We start from the raw sequence: 21,893 nt of genomic DNA, 5'->3' as shown, positions 1-21,893 counted from the left end.
TTTGCTGGGATATGTGGTTATGATGAAACGACAGAGTAAGCGCAAACAGTAAAAGTAGATTTTATTACATGGTGCCAATCTATGAACCTAGAGACAAACATATTAGATGACCCCGAAAGTAAGTGACTTTTGGCAGGAGCCAAAATGTACAGTATAGTGTTGCGCTTTGACGAGCCCGGCTGATTCGGCTCACACACCCCGACTAGTTGACTGAATTGAAAACATGGCTGCGGCCGAACGTGCAGCAAAATTACGGAAGTGAGGTATGTGTAATTCTTCATCCACAAAAGCTATTTCGAAGTGAACCACTACTTCGGTGTTTGTAGAATAGCAAACGATAAAATCTGAGTTTGCTAGTGCACCAAAAATGCCAATGACTCGCATCAAAGGCAGTACACTAATACATCGGCAAAGTTGTGCGCGGAACAATCAGCTAGCTTGGGTAGCTAATGTTTGACTGCTACAGCTAGCTGCAGCAGTCAGCTAACTGGTTACCAATTACCAAAATACCGCTTGGTTGCTAACCATGCTACTTGAGTCTATGCTGCAGCTCAACGTTAAAATCCGGTGAAGCATTATGTTAGTTGGTATTCATTCCATTTCTGTGTAATGTGTGTCTGGGGTCGCCTGTATCGGTTGTAGATTTAGCTAGCATATACCCGACGTTAATAGCGTTACTAAACGAGCTACACTGGAAATCGCCACGATTCTTTTTCTGCACGATACAGTTAACTGGAAAATTAGCCGAGGAGAACTAGCGACGGCAACATTAGCCAACTTGGCTAACTAATCGTTCACAGATAAAAAGCAAAATATACTTAGGTTACACTTCTATGTAGTTGTTCATTGGGCATCATGTAGCGCGTATAAGATTGGAAATTAATTTCATGGGTGCAACAGTCTACACATTGGTATCTTCAGCGTTAATGTTTTATATTTAGCTACCGAGCTGACGGTAAGTTAGTTTGCTAAGGTTAGCCCGCTAAACGGCAGGCTAGGTCAAGTAACGTTTGCTTGGAAGTTGATCCATGCTAACATGTAGCCTTTGCCCGCTTCATAAACCAACTGTGTTCTTTCTCCTAAACATGTCGCTGGATTGTAAATCGTGAACTTTATGGCGTTAGTTCATCTGCTGCAAACTAATGTTAACTTGGCCAACGGCACGTGCAGCTGCAACAGACTCGAGCCTCGCTAGTTTAACAGCATCCTCGTGCCTCCAACTTTGTTGCATTGAGCTCGCGGCAGCTGATTAGCGGGGATGTTGGGATTTGAGCGATTCTCATCGGTATGTATACCAAGACCACCTCGTGGTTTTTTGTTGCCAGTAGGCCTGGTTGAAGTGTTTACTACAGGTCAGCAACAGTACATACGACGATAAAGTACTATTCACAGCTTCTTTGTTTATCATAAGATATATTTCATAATTTAAGCTCATCACATCGGGTATGACTGTAGCTGTCTGTCAGCTATATTGATCACACTTTGCTTGTTTGATGTGCGTTAAGTGATTCAGTTAGTGTCTAATGTTCTTAAGTCTTGGCCAGTTTAATGATAACAAATTTTAGGTCACAGTCTGTCATGGTAATCTGCACGTGCTGCCATAACTTCCCAGACAAACACGCGCTTTATAAACGAACAGGAAGTGAGTAGATGGAGAATTTCAATAACACATGGCTCCTGTCTCTGTAGTTGTATTGACACATTAAATATTTTGATCCATTTGTATTATTACACTCCTACCCGTGACTGCACTTTGGTGTTGTCCAGCAGTCAGGATAAGTTGTCAGACATGGAAGAATATTGTGTTGAAGCAAATATGAATAGAGTCGATACTTAAAACGAGAACCAAAAAGTTTTAATAAGTCAATATCTTATTAGATCTTTTAAGGACTGTTGAGTAATAACATGGTTTGCTATTTTCATTAAACGCTTTAACACTTCACTTTTTAATTATATAGGTTTGACATGAGTAGGATCTTAGATGAGATTATGACATTTGGAATGTAATAACAGCAACTTTATACGGCATAGAATGCAGCAGTAGACTTTTATTTATAATTAATTTAGGTCTTTTCGTCTTTGCCAGCCATATGTTAATTTTTGAAAATGCTGGGAAAATTTCCATAATCTTATTCAACTAAGTGGCTACTAATAATTTTTAGTAGTCATTATTTTTCAGGTTTTTCATAGTAGGCCAGCAGGCTTAATTAGTTTTGCCATGTCGAGTCTGAGGGTGACTGCTCAGTCTGAATAACCTGCCCCCTGCTCTCTCCTTTCTGTTTTTCTTTCTTTCAGTCTCTTATTTTATGCATGGACAAATCACATTAGCTTTCTCAGCTGGAGTCTTTATTGGAGTGTGAGTAATATGTGCATGTGGTAGGGCTTGTTCCAGGTGACGCTTGACCCCATAGGAACATTATCAAAATGTATTTGTAGCTGGTGTGGATTCTGACTTTTGACGTAGCTGTCCAAATGTAGTGTTAAAAAAGGCAAGGATTGTCCAAGGAAAGGCAACAGAATGCTTTCAAATTAGTTTTGACAGAGGTCAGTCCATAGATTGATTGTACTTGGAGTAAATGTAAATGAAAAGCCTGTCCATAACACTAATGGATGCAATAATTTCTGTCCTCTACATTGAACTACATTGTGTCGTCTAAAGGACAGTGCTCCCTGAATGTCACTTTCTCACACAACCTTTTCAGAGTAGATTTTTTTTCACCGTCCTCTGTTGTTAGATTTATTAACCAGAGTCGTGATCTAGAATAGAGAATACTTCAATGTCAAAGTTTCTGTGTGTTGAATGGGAATGTTCTTTGGAATTACAGTGTTTTTTTTGTTTTTTTTTTAACTTCACAAAGATGTGCATATAGGTAACCAGATTACCAACTTCTGTAAAACTGAATTAAGGCAGAGATATGACAAAGTGTATTAAAGCATTATGGTTAAGCTTATAAAGCAAGTTTATTTTTTGTGTTTTAATGCTTAATATTGTTAGATGTGTACACATCTGTTGGCGGTTGTCTTCGATTTGTCAATTTTCTCAGGTTTTTCACGTCGGATTCTTTTTAAACTTGGTAGGAAGGTTGTTACAATTGAGATGCTGCTTATGAAAGGATAGTGTGATTTTGTAGAAAGAAAGCTATATATGCACTAAATAGTTAAGTAACTTCTGTTAAGATTATGTTGAACCCAGTGCCTTAATGCTCATAAAGTAACTTTAGTCACAGTTAAAAAAGAAAATTCCATTGTATGACTAGATTATCTGTTTCATGTTACGTTTCACATTAAAAACCCAGGGTTTTTGTTTTCATACACAGTAATGTGTCTCATTTGTCATTTGCAGATGCCTCAGTAACACACAGAGCCAGTTTGGATAGCTTTGTTCCGCCTTAAAGTTTGTCAGGAAGTTTATTGCCATGTCCTAAGCCTCTATGAATTTCTACACTCAGCTTCTAAACCTTGTGTAGGATTGTTGTTGTCAGACCATTTCATTTTTGTATGCTTTGATGAGTTACAGAAGGATTGCTGCCTGTTGGTCCACTTGCACACCTGTTATAAAGAGATAAAAAAGCCTACAGAGTGTGATGACAAAACTGTGTTGGCAGTGTTATCTCTTTTGAATTGCATGTAAGTCTTGCAGTGTAGGTACAGAGTCAGAAGTCAGTGAAGAGGTAAATTATATTTATTCTTGGTGAGGTGGAATAAGCCATAATATCGGCAAGAAGGAAATCCTCCACCAAATGTGTATACTCTCTATATTGGCTTGCTTTATGTGATTATTTTTGTTTCTAAAGGCAGGTATTTAACCATTTGGCAAAATTACTTCCTTGACAGCATTGAGCCTTTTCATTATTTAGCCTAAATTGTGCACTACATTCCAGTCACCTTTTTTCTCTTGAGTTACAGTGCACATACAGATGAGACTGGAAGCTGTGACATTTGTGAAGTGTCATAAGACATTAAGTGATTGGTTTATTAGGTTAGATGGGAGATCTGACCTTATTCTTTCTTGTCTTATCTTCTGCCAGTGAAACTCTTACACCTTTTTAAATGTATTTCTTTTGTACAGAACTAAGATAAGACATCTAGTTTTGCCTGTGGACAGATGGTGTTGCTTAGCTACAATGACGGGAGAAATCAATACCCTCTGGTGTGAGCTGAGAAATGACCTGAGCGGTATTTAACAAAGGCCTTTTGGTGGACGCTTTCATTTGAAACACCTCAGAGTATTGATGCTGCATTCATTTTTAGCTTTGACCAGAGAATCCAAACAAAACCTTGTGACATTAGTGGCATGTTCATTTCATTGTCTTATTGAAGTATATCTATCTTTGTGTTTTACAGGTGCCCACATTCTGCTGCAGAGGAGAGAGCACCAGAATGAGGAGACTGTAGGCACCCGCCGTAGTATGGCCGCATCCCGTTCCTCGCGTGTCACAAGGTCATCAGTGGGGCTCAATGGATTGGATGAGAACTTTTGTGGTCGAACCCTCAGGAACCGCAGCATTGCCCAACCAGAGGAGACCTCTGTGTCTCCTCTACCAAGGGCCAGGTCGCCCAAGAAGAAGCAGGAGTCGAAGCAGGATGCCAAGCAGGAGTCAAAGCAGGATGCCAAGCAGGAGTCAAAGCAGGATGCTAAGCAGGACATTAGGCAGGAGTCGAAGCAGGACATTAGGCAGGAGTCGAAGCAGGACATTAGGCAGGAGTCGAAGCAGGACGCCAAGCAGGAGTCGAAACAGGACGCCAAGCAGGAGTCGAAACAGGACACCAAGCAGGAGTCGAAACAGGACAACAAACAGCAGTCGAAGCAGGATGCTCCGCAAGATGGTCAGCAGCAGACCTTATTACAGGGCAAGGTAACTGAGTCAAATACATCACCAGCTGAGGTGGAACAATGGACCAGCTCCAGGAAGCGGGGTTTATCCTGCTTGGAAAAAGACATTAGTCTTGAGAAGTCCGAGAACTGTGATAGAGGAAAGGGGGCACGGGATGCCTCTCCTCAAATCAAAAGGGCAAAGCGGTGCTCCCGCTCTGGAGAGTCTCAGGGACACGAGGAGGAACCTGAGCTTCTGAAACCTGAAAGTCCAGTCTTTGTCCCAGAGTCTAACAAGGACAAAAATTGTGAAGAACTTCCCAGCCAAAACTCTGCTAACTCTGCCTCACCTATAATCAATAAAGAGGAAGGTGAACTGACGGAAGAAAAAGCAGGGGATGGTCATTTGGAGTGTGATGGGGCTGCTCAGCCCCCTAATGCTCACAAGGCCTCTAATGGACTCAGAGAGAATAAAGCAGAGGAACCTTGCACACTCTCTGAAGAGACTAGTGCAAATCCTACCTCTGCCACAAACTGCCCGTCACTGCTCAATGGCAGTCAGACAGGGGCTCCCTCATCGCCTGACCCTGCTGTGCCTTGTAGAAACTCTGTCCCTGTGCAGATGGAGGTCTCTGGCTCAGGAGAACTGTCAGCCTCATCTGTGCAGACATTTGAGGCTGCTTCAGAGGATCCTGTACCTGAGTTGATAGTGGCTAAGGAACAGGAGGTGCAGGAGGTGGAGGTTGACGTGGTGGGCGACCCTTTGTGTCTGGCTCATGAGGAGCAGGTGACGGAAAGCGAGAGCGACACCAATGGTCGGTCACTAACGCCGGTGCAGGAAGCTGCAGCCTCTGCCTCCACCTCCTGCAACACCACCAACAGGAACAATAGTCCAATCAACAACAATAGCAACTCAGGAGAAACTACACCCCCACTAGCACCAACCCCCTCCCCAACAGAGCCAGAGTGCAACCCCCCAGTACCCAGCACACCCCCCACTTTTTCAGAGCTCTATGAACACAGATACACCCTGCGGACTTCACCGAGGAGGGCTGCCACTGGTGGCAAATCCTCTTCCTCCAAGCCCAGCTCACCTCCTAGAGACAATGGTCCTGTAAGGGAAGAGGGGGAGGTGGTGGTAGGGCTGGGGGAGGAGGAGGACTCCCCCATGGTGGAGGAACATGTTCCTTTGGACTCTTTGTGCCCCTCTAATGAGGAGCCTGTCTCTGTGGATTCTGGAGACAGGGTAGGTGGTGAGGACAGTGGACCCATGGAGGTCCAGGATACCAAGACCAATAAGGAGGTGATGTGCAGTCAGGCTGCTGAGGAAGAGGAGGAAGAAGAGGAGCCAGATGTGTATTACTTTGAGTCTGACCACCTGGCCCTTAAACACAACAAAGAGTACGTAGAAGCTCCCAGGGGATTCTAGTCTCTCCTAATCTTTCTGTTGATGTAACTCTTACACATCTTCATCATTGTGTTCTGTAATCATTGCATTACTTTTGCTCTGTGGTTTTGAATCGATCAGTCATATAATGAAAGAGATGACAATATCTAGGTGATGAGAGCACTGCAGTATTTCAAGAGAATCAGTTTTAATGTGTTTAAAATAATACACATACATACACAAAATATTCATGGTGTTTTTGCTCTTACTCCAAAATTGTCAACATTTCTACTAGGCTGACTAAATAGATAATGGAAATTAGTAGTCCACAAATGCTCTTGTTTACGCACACCCATGCATATTCCAGTGTTGCAACATATGTACTCTTATGCCTGTGTCAGTTCTCATTTGCCCAGGTCATCATTCTTGGTTGTTCCTCTAGGTTGAACGGGACTTGTTTACCTGTTTTGAAAACATTTTGTCTCTTTTGTGTACACAATACCCACCAACGACCCTAGTCCCCCAGGACCACACCCTCTCTGTGACCCTACGACTTAAATTCATTAGCATATGGATTAACACCTACACAGAACACTCCCTCCACAGATTTATACGTCCAAATTCCCCTCACCAGCTTTTAGAACTGAAGAAGTCTCTTGGATGAGAGACTAAACATTTTCAAAAAGAGCTAAACAAGTCCACATGAACCTCGAAGAACCACAAAGAATAATATGTAACCTTGCATGTCAGTAGCATAGAAAAGTGGACTGGCCAGAACCACGAGTACCATTTTTATTCTTTGTGTCAGTTTCAGTTTCATTCCTACATCCACCATCTTGGAAAAACTGATACTGCAATATTTTTATGTATCCAACTACCTGTTGATATTCAGAGCTTCCAGAATGTTTGAAAGTAGCTGCAAGGGCATAGTATAAACAAATCCCACAAGTTTTAATTGGAAAATGTTAGACCTAATTTGGAATTTCCACGAATATGGCATGCATTGCACTGTCCTAGTCAGAATAATAGCAGAATATTGGTGTGTATGTAAACAGTCCCATATTAATCATGCACTGGTGTTGATTAGTTGGTTTACATTGGTGGTTCCTGGACTTACTTCTTTCTTTTTGGTCATGATCCTTCCAATTCAAGCAAATTCTTTTTCAATTTTTTTTTACACTCCTCCGGCTTAGGTTGTTTGAGTTGTAAACAATTAAAATTTTTCTTGTCTAGAAATGTCAAAATTGGCAATATTTGAAAACCTTTTAAAAGACCACTAAGGCAGGACTTACTATTTTCCAAGAAATTAAGAGACCTCAAAATTGTTTTTGAACATCAGGACTATTTCCTCATTCTTGTCCATTTGAGTATCCCAAAACTGTCAGGTGTATGTTGGAGCTGTTCTGAAGGACTCTGACTTCCAGGTTGTGAACCACTTGCTTACATGACTGTTGCTCTTCTGCTGCTGACAGAACAATAACTTTACCCTACTGGAATATAGATTTTTGGGTGATGACTACAGCTACAAAAGATCCCATGTACATGATGGAAAAAAAACTTCTATGCCTTTTCTGCCTTCATCTTCTGAAAACAAATGTAGAGATAGTTTTGCTTTACGTATATGTGGATTTTAGCACCGCCAACTCATAGATGGTGTTTAATTAAGTCAGCTATTTTTGAAAACATTGGTTTGCATCTAAGTATAGCTGCATCCTATTGTTTAAGTTAACATGTTTTCAGCTTTTAATTTCCACCTTCAATCTGGTGTCATGATTGTGTGAATTAGTTGCCAATTGTCAGATTTCCAAAGCCCAAGGAGATTGGATGTATAATGACTGTGATGATTGCTCCTGTCCTGTGTTTTCCCAGCAAAAAGGGTTATTTTAGAAGAAAAGGGATTTCTTTCCGAGTCCTTCTCCATGTCTGGTGTTCTTGTCATTTGTCATACTGGAATGGATGTTTATGTTAGTGGACAGCTCCCATGCTGCGCTCAGTCAGGCTCTGCTAACTGCACTGTGGCAGGTCAGCTGATTCGTGGTTTGTAGGAGGGGGCTGTCTTTAGGGTCTTTAAGGGTCTGTTATCTGTGACATTAGTGTTGGTTAATATTTCAAATTTGGGAGAACAGCTATGGAATAAGATTTCACTGCTCTCGTATTGCAAGGTAATTTGATCAAGTTTCTGTGTCGTGCCAAGGTTTGGTTGTGCTGAGTAAGAAGTATTTTTGAGAGCTCAGATCAATTCAGTGAAGAGTCACTTTAGGGAAGCATGACTAGGCATTTTAGGGTTGCTGAATATGGAGAATCAACACTGACATGATTGATGATATGTGTGTGTGCGTGTGTGTGTGTGTAGGACAGCTTGTCTCACATTTTTTTAGTGGCTTGGCCCAGTTCCTTCAGCCTTTATCATGTAAAGTTTTCCTGAAGCAAGTCTCAATCCCTGACTAGTAGGCATTAACATAGCAAGATGACTGTTCTGGCCAGTTTTTCATTTGGCACCAGTTTTTGTCAGTGGCCCTCGGGCCCAGTAGGTGGCAATGGAACACCAGGCTTGTCCCTGGACACCTGGAGGGAGTCCAGCACACACCAAAGCAGAGCCAAGTCCCCTTCATTTCCCTAAAACGGATCAATGCACAGATCATCTGTTCATGTAAGGAAGTCAGCATGCTAGCTGCTCGTCTTTGTGAAGACCTGACATTTGAATTAGAATCACTTTATAGTAAAGAACATACACAGTAGTATTTTTTATGGTAATGTTGCAAAGGGAGGATTTTTATTTTACACTTCAACAGAATAAGTTAACCCTTTTCACTTGGCTTTATTTTTATTTTGGTGTAGTGTAGATTGAGTTTGAATTAGTTTTTAATGTAGGTTTGAGGTTTAGTTTTTATTTTTCAGAAATGGTCAGTATTAGTGTAGTGTAGTTGTTTTTTTGTGGTAAGGGGTATTTGTTAGGAGTAGCCATCTGCTGGTCTAATAGCTGAGAAAGAACAGCACCATAGATTTCATATTCACCAAAATTGCAATGCTCGTGTGACCCAAGGTAAAGACTTTTTAGTGTATCTTATTTTGTAATACACACAATGCAGTTTTTGTCAGTAGTTTTTTGTAGAACCTTTATTTCATTAAACAAACATGTTCTTTCATGTAGCCCTCCACAAACCAATGAGTTGCAGGTCAGCAATCCTTCATACTGTAACAAAAGCAATACGAGGTTAAACACGAGTTGACTCATCTGAACATTGTGCTCGTAGGATTTTCAAACCACAGGCAGTTGCTGAATAAATTGCGTCCTTTGCATTGATTTTCATTCATGTCCTGTTAGGGAAGATCGATTCACTTTGCTTCACTGAACACCTGCATTAGGTTATGGCTATGCAGGATGTTGCCACAGTCCTGTCAATTCCTCTGGCTCTGCTCACACTGTAAAGGCACCTGAGTCAGTCCCACACTTAGTCATTGACAGCTCAGTTTGCAGTTCTCTTGTTGCCCCAGGGGGTGTGAGTGGAAAGGTCAGACTTCTTCAGCACTGAAGGCTCCCCAAGCACTGCAAAAGCCAAAGTGTTTGTCATGTGAAGGTTTTGATATTTGCAAAAAAAATTAAGTGCGTTTCAGCCTGGTCACTGCAGAGATTAGCTGTTTAATGCATTTCTTCAACAGGCTTTTTTTTTTCTTGTCTGAACATCCACAAAAGGTATTGCCTAAGAGCAGTTTTAGAGAATTTAATTGCCATCATCATAGGCTCTGGGAAGACCTAGTAGCATCTGTATACACATCATTTGCCAAATAGGTGGGAGGGTTAGAGAATGCCTGATGTCTTGTGCATTTATTTAGGTTCACAACACCATGGTTGAATTATGCATAGTCTGGGGTCTAAAAGTTTGATGCACTGCAGCATTGCAAGTGTCAGGTTAAATAATGTAAGCAGTCCGTTTCCTTCGACTTACGTCTAACTTGACTCTGCCCTCTGCCAGTTATCAGAGGTTGCTGCAGACCATTGGAGTTCTTGAGGCTCAACGCACACAGGCCATCCTGGACTTGGAGACTCTGGCACGACAACAGAGAGAGGCACTTGAAAGTCCCATCAGCTTTGTGGAACAGCTACAGAAACGGGTAAAGAAAACAAAACCTGTGTTGAAGCTGAAAAGCTGAGTGCTTGACAGTTTTAAATTTGCACACCTTGTACCAGTTGTTAGCAATGTGACGTATACCTTGTGTGTGTTTGTAGGATTATATATAGTTGGTTGCTGTGCAGCTTTGCATCAGCCACTCTCTGAAACAGGCCATTTTGTTTCTTTTTCTTAGTTTTTCTCAGGAATGCCTTGCTAAGTCAAATGTTGTTTGAATAAATATTTAGGGGTTTGTTGAGTGCAGTACACAACATGTTACAATTCCTTTTCTGATTGGCGACAGATTTAGTTCTGCACTGGTATCCAACTGGTTTGGGTATGCCTGTTGCCTTTACTGCTTTAGGTCTTGTTGAATGTTTACTCACTAAAACATGAGTGCATTCAGGGAAATATAGAGCACCTGTTGTGGGAGCAAGCTCAGTATCGGCTCTAAAATTGCATTTTGACCTGTGTGCTTATGTTAATTGGTATGAGTGTGAAATTGTGAAATGATGGTGCTTACAGTAATACAGAAGCACTCTCCTTACACAACACACTTCTGAAAAATGCTAGACTCTGTTAATCACATCAGGTAGTAGTAGTTTGTCATTGTCTGTGGTTTGACTGTCATGAATGAGCAGCTGAAAAGCCGGTTTCATTTCTCTGGCTGTGTTGTCTTTAAGTAGAGCTTGTGCGTTCACATTTAAGTGATGTTGACCTTTTATTCCTTAACCTCTAGGTGAATTTGGGCTTGCCATGTCCCCAGAGAGTGGTCCAGCTTCCTGAAATTGCATGGGAGCAGTACACCTCAGGCCTGGGTGACTTTGAAAGAGAGTTCTGTGACAAGAAACGAAAAACTAGGCGACTTAAATTAATCTTTGACAAAGGTATGTTTCCATTTGACAGTGTCCATCCTTTAAAATTGAGTCTTGACAGTCTAAATTCAGATAGTGCGTATTTTTTTCTTCAGGTTTGCCTGTTCGACCAAAAAGTCCAGTCGAGCCCAAGAAGGAAGGGGAGTCCTCCACCATGTACTCTTCTCTGCCCACTAGTGATGCTCCAGAGAATGGCAGGCAGATGCAGGTATACTTGTTTTTCCTGCTAAAATAATATGAACAGCCCAAACAATCTGCTGCTGCTTCTGTTTCTCAGTAAGTCATTAGAGCAGGAGGAGTTACATCTGCTCCTAACTGTAGCTGGTGAGTCACACATCTCCCGCAGGTTGCCCTACATATCATCTGCTTATTACTGTATCCGTGGAAACACAAGTAGCCCACTCCTCTGATTCTTATTCTTGGCCTCTGCTGTGTGTATATTTTTTCTCTCATCATAAGGGTAGTAAGAGTTTTTTCTTTCTTAAGCATTGTCAGGATTAGTGGGCACTGAGCATTTAGTCCCAAGTAAACAGCACCTTGATTATTTCTGCTGCTCTCTGTTTGTGTTGTGCATGCACATTTGCATTCTCCCAGTCTACACTGTGTGAATTCTAACAGGCTTTTTTTGTGAGACGAAACAGTCACTGTTTTCCACATCTTCCCTGGTGACGTATTCCAAGTCTCATCTGCTTTCTCTGTCAAACTGACAGATTCAGAGTGTCAGGCAGTTCATATACACAGTTTTTCAAGAGGTGGAGTTCCCATTATTTTTGTTTTGTGGCTGGCTTTTTAATAACGTGCCTGTCATTTGTGTTTCCTTGACAGATGATCAGGGGGAGGATTTGTCACCCAAACAAACCTGACACATTTAACCAGCTGTGGACTGTGGAGGAACAGGTAGGAATAAAATATTTTAGATCCACCACTGTATTTTATCAGAATATTTTACCTAGCTTTTTCAGATTTCACTATTCTCATTATAAAAAATGAAAAGGTTAATTTTAAGGTCAGTCCTATGACCTTCTACATTCCTGGATTGTCATTAAAGAATCATCGTAAAATACCTATTTGACAAAAATCTCAATCTTTCGAGCCCTTGTATACAACACTTGTTACCTCCGCCAGGAGGTATTGTAATCACTGCTTTGTGTGTTTGCGTGTTTGTTTGTTTGTTTGTTAGCAAGATAACTCAAAAAGTTATGGATGGAATTTCATGAAATTTTCAGGAAATGTTGATACTGGCACAAGGAACAACTGATTCAATTTTGGTGGTGATCAGGGGGGTGGGGTGGGGGGGGGCACTGATCTGTCTTTGTGGAGGTCTGCGCTCTCTGAATGCTTTTCTTGTTTCACTTACATTCTGATTGACATGAAAAACTATGTTTTGTATTCTCACAATTTATAAAACAGTATATGAATTGTATGAATTATTAATGAGAAAATTGTTAGTTGCAGTCCTTGTTTTGCTGTGAACCAGATTCACACTTTACTTTGAATGGTGGATTCAGTGTTTATAACAAAACACAATATGTTAACATTAAACACAGATTAAAGGGTACCCATTGTGAATTTTCATCGCTAGCTCTTTCAAAAGATCTCATATAATACTAGCGGTTCCGTCAGATAACTTTCATCATAGATTGTTGTCAAGTATGCGTGAGTACTAAGTCACTGCTTGGTCATCAGACATGGTCAGCGACATGTTGCCTTCTTCACGGGCTATTCCAGCACCAGAAGTGATGCAAACTTGTTGTATTGTGTGATTACCTGGGCTGCGATGGAGTGGTCTCTGACTCCATACAGCAGACACCATTCTAAGATAACACATCATTGGCCAGGGCTGGGTCGCATGTCTAGGACAGTGGAGTGCAAAGCTTACGGCTACTCAAACAAGCGTGAACACATGCTTTCCACTCAATCTGCTCACTGATTGCTGCTTGTTTACTCGCACTCCTGGAAACAATGATGGTACGTCAGTTCCAACCGGCAATGGCTGCTCCCCATAGGTTCTGCCCCTGTGCGTAATTCATGTAATAAAAAGGTCCAGTGTGGTGCATTTATGGTGATTTTTTTTTTTTAAACTGAATTTGTGCCTCTCTTGCTTATAAGTAATACACAAAGCACAATTAATGTTGTAAGTATGACCAGTAAAAATACACTTTAAATACTACTGTATCAATACATTTTGAGATGTACTGGAAATAAACAGGCATTGGGCCGAGCATGGTTTTTAGTTTTGTGTCTCTTCTAGAAAAAACTGGAGCAGCTTCTTGTGAAGTTTCCTCCTGAGGAAGTGGAGTCCAGGAGATGGCAGAAGATCGCTGATGAGCTCGGCAATCGAACAGCAAAACAGGTGACTGAGGAGACCCGTGTATCCAAGAAACAGCTGTGCCATTGTTTACATAATTTTGTGTGTGATTTTTATTTAATTAGCCTCTCCTAACATTGACAGATTGGATTGAAAAAGAATTAGAATTTGCCAAAACACACATTTTGCATCACTAAAAGGCTTAGACCATTCCATGTGATAACTGCACCCCCTGCAAGTACCTGAAAGCTCCATGTGCATGACCTCAATTACTTCAAACAGCTGCTTCTCAGTTGGAAAATATTAACATAGCAATTTTCCTGTTAAAACATTTCAGGTTGCCAGTAGGGTTCAGAAGTATTTCATCAAACTGACAAAAGCTGGCATCCCTGTCCCTGGAAGAACACCCAACCTGTGCATGTACACTAAAAAGGTAACAACTGCAAAGATGTTTAACTTGACTGGATAACTAATCTCATTAAAATCTGAGTGGAAGTGTGTTTAAGAATATAGAACATAGAAAAATACAATTACGGCTACTGTCAATACACCAAAATCTTAAAGAACAACTGGTTCAAATGAAGTGGTTTTGCTTCTGTTAATTCCACAGGCCTCTAGTAAAAGGCAGCATCATCTAAATAAGCACCTGTACCGGCCATCTACTTTCCTGACCTCCTATGAGCCTCCAGTCTACATGGATGAAGACGACGAGCGCGCGGCATACTACAGTGCTGCGCAGGACCCTTCTGCTGATGATTCGGTCAGTTGTGTTGTCATTTATCTTCATGCATTTTCAGAGAGAGAGAGTATCTTGTAAGTGATCCTTGTGTCACCGATCATGTAGCAGGTGCATAATTGAGCTAATCATAGACACTTCCTCCTCTGCTCGGTCAATGTCAGTCTGACCCCCTTCTTTCTAAAAGCATTAAATAGAGGGTACAGTAAAGCTTCATGTTCAATGCTGTTTAGTGGTTTTAAAGATGTGACACAATTGGATGTGTTTCAGACAGGACTGCTCTACTCTAGTCAGACTGGCCCTCTTATGAGTATTTGACCCTCCATCGTGCAGGTCTTTAGCTCTCCTCCATTTGAAGCAGTGTGTACTGTTAAAATTAGTAAAATGAGAACACAGGGCCCGTCCAGCCTCGCCTCTTTCAATTTGAACTGCCTGACTCGTAATTCTCACCGTTATCCAGGCACTGACATTTTCTCCCTCTTCCTTTGATGGCAGTAACCTTTAAGTGAAGCCAGGTCGTCCTGCCCTGCTGAGAACACAGGCTCCCGGCTCCACCAGCACGTTAACAAAACCTCTGACACCACCAGTACCAAGTAAAGTTGTAAAGGTGTTGCTAGCGTGGCCCACAATAATTTCTCACTTCACCAGGTTGTCCTTTACTTTGGCCATGTTTGCAGAACAATTTAAAAGTGTGCCGCGGGCAAATGCGTCAGCAGCTTAGCGAGATTCTCCCAAACATATCCTGTCAAAACCTCAAAGTGTGACTGAAAGTTTCACCCTTACACCCTCGCCTTCTTTTAAATGACGTCAGAGTTTGAGTCAGGCTAAAGGGATTCAGCATTTCTGTGAAGGACACTGAGGTTTGCACCCATGTCCTTTAGGCTGAAAGACAATCTCTGCTTGCTTCAACATATCTGACAAGCAAAAGATTGGTGTTTACGGATAAGTAACTCCTGTTCTGCTAATATTAGACTGATCAATAATGGCAGCATGTTTTGTCGGCAGGGTACAAAACATCGAAAGAACAGCTGTATCATGTCCCCAGAGTCACGCAGAGTTGTTTTTGTCTGGATATCCCGATGCCTATCAGTCATATGCTCTTTGTCTCACTTTTTCTGTTTGTGTGTTGCATACTTGTCCGCCTTCCTGCACACCCAGGACGATGAGGGTGTACCTGTGGAGTTGAGAAATTTGCCAGAGTACAAAGAGCTTTTGGAGCTGAAAAGGCTGAAAAAACAGAAGCTTCAGGAGATCCAGGAAGATAAGACGAGTGTACGGCACGTAGGCTACAAGGTGACACCCTACTACACAATACACAATAAGTTTCTGCATTAGTAAGTTGGGTTAGTAAAATAATAAGTCTAGAGGATTAAGATATTCATTTAATACTTCTAATAGCAGTGGCATATTTAGACAGTTCAAGGGATGCTAGGAAAAAACATTAACCTGCATGCAAGTGTTCGTTTTTAACAGTGGTCTCAGAAACACCCTGTAAAAGACAGGTCTGAAATACACACACCAGTATAATATACAACAATATATGACATTTTGCTACAGATATTAAGCCACAAAGAGTACCGTATTACAGTGTTGCTTCTTAATATTATTTGTGTGTTGTGTTGAAACTTTTACTTTTTTATTTGCCCAGGAAGAAATCCCATTGAGATTAAGTACCCCTTTTTCAAGGGAGTCCAGGCCAAGAGGCAGCATGAAATACAACTCAGTTACAACATACAAAAATTTATGGGACAAGTCAAACTATGAAACAAGGGCAAGTTATTGAGTTAGTTTCTAGCACTTTGAGTTTGGATTTAAAAGCATTTAAGGAGATCAATTCAGTCAGTTTCCAGTCTTTCAGCAGCATATTCCATGTGCAAGGAGCAGAGTAGACAAATACCCTTTTACCCAGTTCTGTATGGGCATATGGCACAGAGTGGAACAATTGATCATTTGATCGCAGACAATTAGAATCAAGACTTCTTTTTGTTATTAAGCTACAGATATAGGAAGGCAATAGTCCAAGTATGGCCTTGTAAGTAAAGACCTTGTGCACTTTTAGGGTTAATGTTGTAATCTTGTACTTGCACCATAAAATCTTTCCTTGTGACTTTCATTTTACAATATTTTGCTCAGTTTTATATGTGAACACAGATGTACATAAACTGGAGTTGAAAATCTTCACTTTGGAGGATGTTTTATAAAAATGCTATGTTTAGGTTGTTTTTTTGAAGGCAAAATGTAGCGGAAAATGTGTGTAAAATATTCATATTGGAGTGGACAAGACCTGGTTTAAAAGAAAAAAAGGATATTGATGAACCTAACCTGTTTTCTACAACCTTGTTTTCAGTGTGATGTCTGCGGCATGGAGCCCATCCAGGGAGTGAGGTGGCACTGTCAGGACTGTCCGCCGGACAACTCTGTTGACTTTTGTTCCAACTGTTCCGACTGGTGAGATCCTCTATTTTTGATTTATCTTACACAAATAACTGCTTCCAGTCTGATTTACGAAAGAAATGATGGGTATAGACCTTAATTCACAGTTCACTACAAACTGTATTAATATTCAGATGTACTGCATGCAGTGGCGGCTGGTGAAATAATTTTTTGGTGGGGCACAGTATACAAGTCAGTTTTCGGAAGCACTATAACCATATATCACCACTAGGATACATCAAAGCACATGCACCACTATTTTAAAATATTAATTTAATTGAAGTAAAATTACACATTATACATTTTCAGTCATGTATTTCCCCCCTCTATCCTTCAAACATACATATTTTCCATGACTCTATTGTTAAAGTCAGTCATGTCCCTGACAAGTGTCAAGTGTCTTTTCCACTGATAATATGGCCAATGTATTTAGACCAGTGGTGAATGTAGTACAGGTAGATCACATGGCACTAAAAAGAAATAGAAAGTCAACATAAGGGCTAAAAGATGTCAATATTACCACTTGATCCAGAATTCAAACCCTGGCCTCCTAAATGGAAGGCAGCAGTGTTACCCACTGAGCTGTCCAGCCTCTTATAAACATGTATGTAGTATTACCTCTGTACCTATACGCTGATTGCATTTCTGAGGAAGGTTTTGATTCTTTTCGGAATGTGATGTCCTGTGGGCGGTGCCCGAGGCTCTCCCATCTCTGGTATTGGAGTAGGGTCTACTTTGCTTGCACCAGTTATAACAAGAATCTATTATGGTAAATGGAGAGCCTTGGGCCAAACAGGAAACGTGCCACTTGACCGCTCACTAAATGACCGAAGACATTTTTATACTACACTGGAATGCAGATAATATATGGTACTCACAGGCTATATCATGTATAGCTGGTTTATTTAAATATTCATTTAATAACCTTATAAGTAATATTGAAAAATCATCCTCAATATATTTTGCCATTAAGGACATAGTGTAGTGATAAACACATCAACAGCAATGACAAAATTGATTAAAATGATTTTGACTTAAATGCATTAAAAGCAAACTGCCATGAAAGCCCAAAAGAAAACTGAGTTTTGTGAAGAAATCCTAGGTGTGCTCCCTCCCTGGCTCAGAAACGGAAAATGTTTACCTTTGATAATAGATAAAATTGGTTAAATGGAACCTCTTTAATTCCAGTCTTTTAATGAAAATGCAAAATCAAAAATGCCACTAACCATTGATATAAACACGAGCTGTGATATTGCCCTGTGTTATGCTGGCAATAGTTAACTTTTTTTTGTCATTAGCTGAAGGCCAGTATTTTAAGCTAAAGGTAACTAGCACACTGTTGGGTCTGTAGATGAATAAGGATGTGTAAGGATTTTCAAAGAAAAAAATGACCCAAGTCCTCTGTATAGAACAAGTTTATTGTGTTTGTTTATTGATATAGACAACGGACACACTCATCAACTCAGAAATGGAGTCAGCCACCATCAGCCAACGTTTGGCTCAGAGCAGAACATAAACTTCATGAATCTTCGATATGACCATTAAAATCTGAGCTCAGAGTGAGGCATTGTAATGAATCAGCTCTGTTTTTTTGTTGTATCGTCTGTGTTTAGAGCAACACATTATTATTATTATTATTATTATTATTAGTAGTAGTAGTATTATTAGTATTATTAGTATTATTATTATTACTACTGACCAACTCCACGTTTTGTCATCTTCCAGCTTGTTCACAACAGAGACCCACAAACCTAACCATCACTTGGAGCCGGTGAACCAGACACAGCCCTTCCTGGACAGAGACTACTGCCTGCCGCAGAGCACAGGGTACAACTACCTGGACCCTAACTACTTCCCAGCCAACAGATGACAGGGTCCCAGGTACCCCTAGCTCCAGGCTCTCTCCACATATCCCACAGGCCACTCTGTGCATGGCTCCATCCTCCAAGTCCAAGATAACCGCTTAACCCGCCATCAGGCAGGAAGGCCAGCAGGCAGGCAGGCAGATAGCCAGGGGCCTCAGAGAAGACCACAGTGCTGCTAGTGTGGGGGGGCTGTTGGTAACTGGCCTCCCTGACTTGAGCAAAAGGGCGGCCATGTTGGTTCCTCAGAACACGAGGGGCCCAGCTCCACCTCAGCCAGGTTAATCAACGGATCTGTGATTTGAACGATACTATTTTTAAAAACAAAACAAACAAAAAAAACAGAAGGCACACCAACATTCCTGAGCTCTGTGACTCCAGGAGGGCTGTCCCTGTTCCCCTTACCTTCCCATCTCCCTCCTGTTACCTCCCTGTGCTGCTTTCAAACTGGAGAATTGACGATCAGTCTGGTGAAGCGCCACCTAATGGAGGTGTGTGTCATAGTGGACTGTGAAGTCATCAACTGAGATACACATAGGTGGTTTGTATGTGTGTATGTGGTCTCCGTGTTATGCAAGAGTGAAAAATGTGCTAGCTAGGTATCCGTAGATTGAGTATTTATGAGTCGCACTTCCTCAGCGGGAGTTGGGGCTGCTGCAACTGAAATCAGGCAAGGCAGTGTTTTGACCATGAGGCCGATGCATTTTTGGCTGCAGACAGACCCCCACAGCGTTCTGCAGACACGTCTGTATGTGTTGCACCATGTTTTCAGCATGGAGCCATCCTTACCACTGTCACACAGCGCTGCTTTCTACCCTTCATCTGTCAAAAACACACACTGTTTTTTTTGTCCCTATCAGTATCTCTATTCTTTCCACTAAACATGTCTAACAAGCAAACACTACAGCACAGAGAGTTTTAAGGCAGACCTAGCAGGTGAATGGGAACAAATGGGAAAATACACAAAAGTGTGCTTTTTTTTTCCTCTTCCCCCAGTGTGTGCCGCTGTTGATCATGTTGAGTATAGAAGTGTATGGTGAAAAGTAGCCAGCGCTAGTTGCTGTGTGCCATTTTAAAAAAAAAAAAAAAAAAAGAAATGTTTTTTTCCTTTATCCTGTCCTTTGGTAATTCCACCTCTGAACCCGGCCACAACTTCCTCCCTCCTTATTGTGTCGCATCACCGACCCATATTGTCCTACATTATTGATCAGCTCATCATGCTTCTAGATCCTCTTTAATTTTGCAGTCCACTTGAAAGGTCCATTTAAAAGATTGTATTTTTATTAATCTATTTAAAGAAAAAACAATTGAGGTAGTGGTTGGTGCCTCCACAGTGGAACAGCCCACACAATTTTATACACATAGATTTTGTTGTGCTTGAGTAGACACCATTTTCTATGGTTTTTGTCTCCTTCCCTCACCCCCTTTGCCCAGCTTCAGTATCTGTGTATAACAGTCTGTTCTTATGTAAAAAAAATACAAAATAATAATGTAAAAAAAAAAAAAGCTAGAGGAGAATCGTGGAAATAAAAGTATGTGAAAATAGTGTTTCTACACCTGTGATTCCTGGATTATTCCTTCATTTCTCACATTGGAACAAGCTAGAATGTAATTATTTGTTGAGGTCAGTGGATTTTTTTTTTCATTGGTTTTAAGTTTGAGACATACATTGACATAACATGCCCAACCACCGCTGGTGTTGATATTAAAATACCAGTCATCACTAAATCAAAATTTCACTTCAGCTCTGTCTTCAAATGTCTTCTTTCAAAAGCCTTGCAAATAAATACCTCCTCTTCCTAAAATACAAATCTACTTTATCATAATTCTACAGTGTAAGGAAATGAACAAACTGAACATTTTGTTTATCCTAAGCTGTATAGTGTCTTTGGGTTCCATGAAAATTTATTATTAGCAAAAAGGACATTCCTGACTTCCTCATAAATGGAACGGCAAAAATGCAGTATGCTGATAATGAAAAATCAAGCACAAGAATTTGCTGTGTTTCTTGGTGGTATTTGTGTTGGTAAGTGGCATCTCACAAGCTCTTTGCATGTCTGACGTTTTCCACAGGTTTCACATTCTTAATGTTATTCAACAGCAATAGGCAACTGTCAAGCACATACTATGGACAGAGATGTGTTAGAATGTTCTGCTGAAAACCTGCAGTTTTCTGTGGAACTCCTGGAGTGTAGATTCCATTTTGAGGCATTTTAGGTGTATAGTGGAATAAGGACGTGCTTATGATGCAAAAAGGTGCAGTGATGCTGTATTTCGTAAAGGGATGCAGAATTATTCAAATCTTGATACAGTTTACATGAAAAAGCCCATTGCTTAATATATATGATCAAAATTAGCAATTGGAGCCAGATGTTTTTGATTGGAAACCTTTTGCAGTAACTGTCTTTCTCTTAGACTTTATTAATAAAACTATTTCAACCCAAGACCCAAAAGACAAATTTGTTGTTCCTCCGACACCCAGACAAAAAAAAAAAGTATTACTATCAAAACACTGCACACATCTGACATGAACAGATCAGCAAAATAATCCCCACACCTTGTGTTGCATCTAAAAGGTCTGTTATAAATACAATCTGGCACTAAGTAAAACTCCATTAGTGTTTTCAGCAAAATGTCCTTTAAAATATTAAAAGTAAAAGAAGGGCTTGATACTACAGAATGCATCTTTGTTGAATATTAATTCTTTGTGTGTAGTGCTGACAAAGGCACAGGAGAACATAATGTAATTTGTCATCTACTACTGGGCACAGTAATAATACACCACTGCATCAAATCATTTTAAGTCAGACATTTTTAATGATTTTTTTATGAAGATGTGATTAACATGAAAAAAATGAAATTTTTGAAGAAAAGTGCAATTTTGGCAATATTATGCCTCAACTTATTTATACATTTGCATTGCGGATCAGATTTACAAAAGCACAAAATGTTTAGTAACAGGCAGAATATGATTAAAATTGCACTTAGTTTTCTGTAGACATTTCAGGTTCATATTTGTTCAGGTTATTCACATTTTAACGTTAAAAGATAGTTTGTTAATGTAATATTTTCATGATTTTTGTCAAATGTGGTGCAAGTGGAGACTACAAAATTTCCCTTTGAAAAGTAGAATAAAGTGGGAATACTTTTACTTTCTATCACTGAGAATAGGAGAAATGAATTCACATCATCATAGAACATGTATTTTACTCAACCCAGTATAGAAAAAAGATTTTTGTCGTGCTTTGTCTTGGGTCCCAAAGTTAGTTTAAGGCAGGGCTCATGTAATAAATGCCAAATCCTTTTTAACCTATCTTTAGGTTATTTTCTGTCAAAGCTGAAGGAGGCTTGATTTACTGAGTCAACGGAG

The 21,893-nt window shown here is 40.5% G+C and overlaps 1 protein-coding gene across 8 annotated transcripts; it reads left to right on the top strand.

Annotated features, from left to right (window-relative positions):
- Positions 1–148: 148 nt before the first annotated feature.
- Positions 149–20,029, top strand: zzz3 (zinc finger, ZZ-type containing 3). Of its 8 annotated transcripts, none has more exons than XM_030160212.1 (13): positions 149–263; positions 4,345–4,567; positions 4,700–6,214; positions 10,175–10,313; positions 11,049–11,196; positions 11,280–11,392; positions 12,010–12,081; positions 13,436–13,537; positions 13,830–13,925; positions 14,103–14,252; positions 15,387–15,521; positions 16,576–16,676; positions 18,387–20,029. In XM_030160212.1, the coding sequence occupies exons 2-13, from the start codon at positions 4,410–4,412 to the stop codon at positions 18,529–18,531; spliced, it is 2,874 nt and encodes a 957-aa protein (XP_030016072.1). In that variant the 5' UTR covers positions 149–263; positions 4,345–4,409; the 3' UTR covers positions 18,532–20,029. The 8 variants fall into 8 exon arrangements, with proteins under 8 accessions (XP_030016072.1, XP_030016071.1, XP_030016070.1 ...); XM_030160211.1 differs by having other exon boundaries at positions 4,345–4,603; XM_030160210.1 differs by having other exon boundaries at positions 4,345–4,603; positions 4,676–6,214.
- The last annotated feature ends 1,864 nt before the right edge of the window (positions 20,030–21,893 follow it).

This window comes from Sphaeramia orbicularis, chromosome 17, assembly GCF_902148855.1.
Source record: "Sphaeramia orbicularis chromosome 17, fSphaOr1.1, whole genome shotgun sequence".
Lineage (NCBI taxonomy): Eukaryota > Metazoa > Chordata > Actinopteri > Kurtiformes > Apogonidae > Sphaeramia > Sphaeramia orbicularis.
Note: the sequence above shows the minus strand (reverse complement) of the source record. Positions and strands in the feature narration are given on the sequence as shown.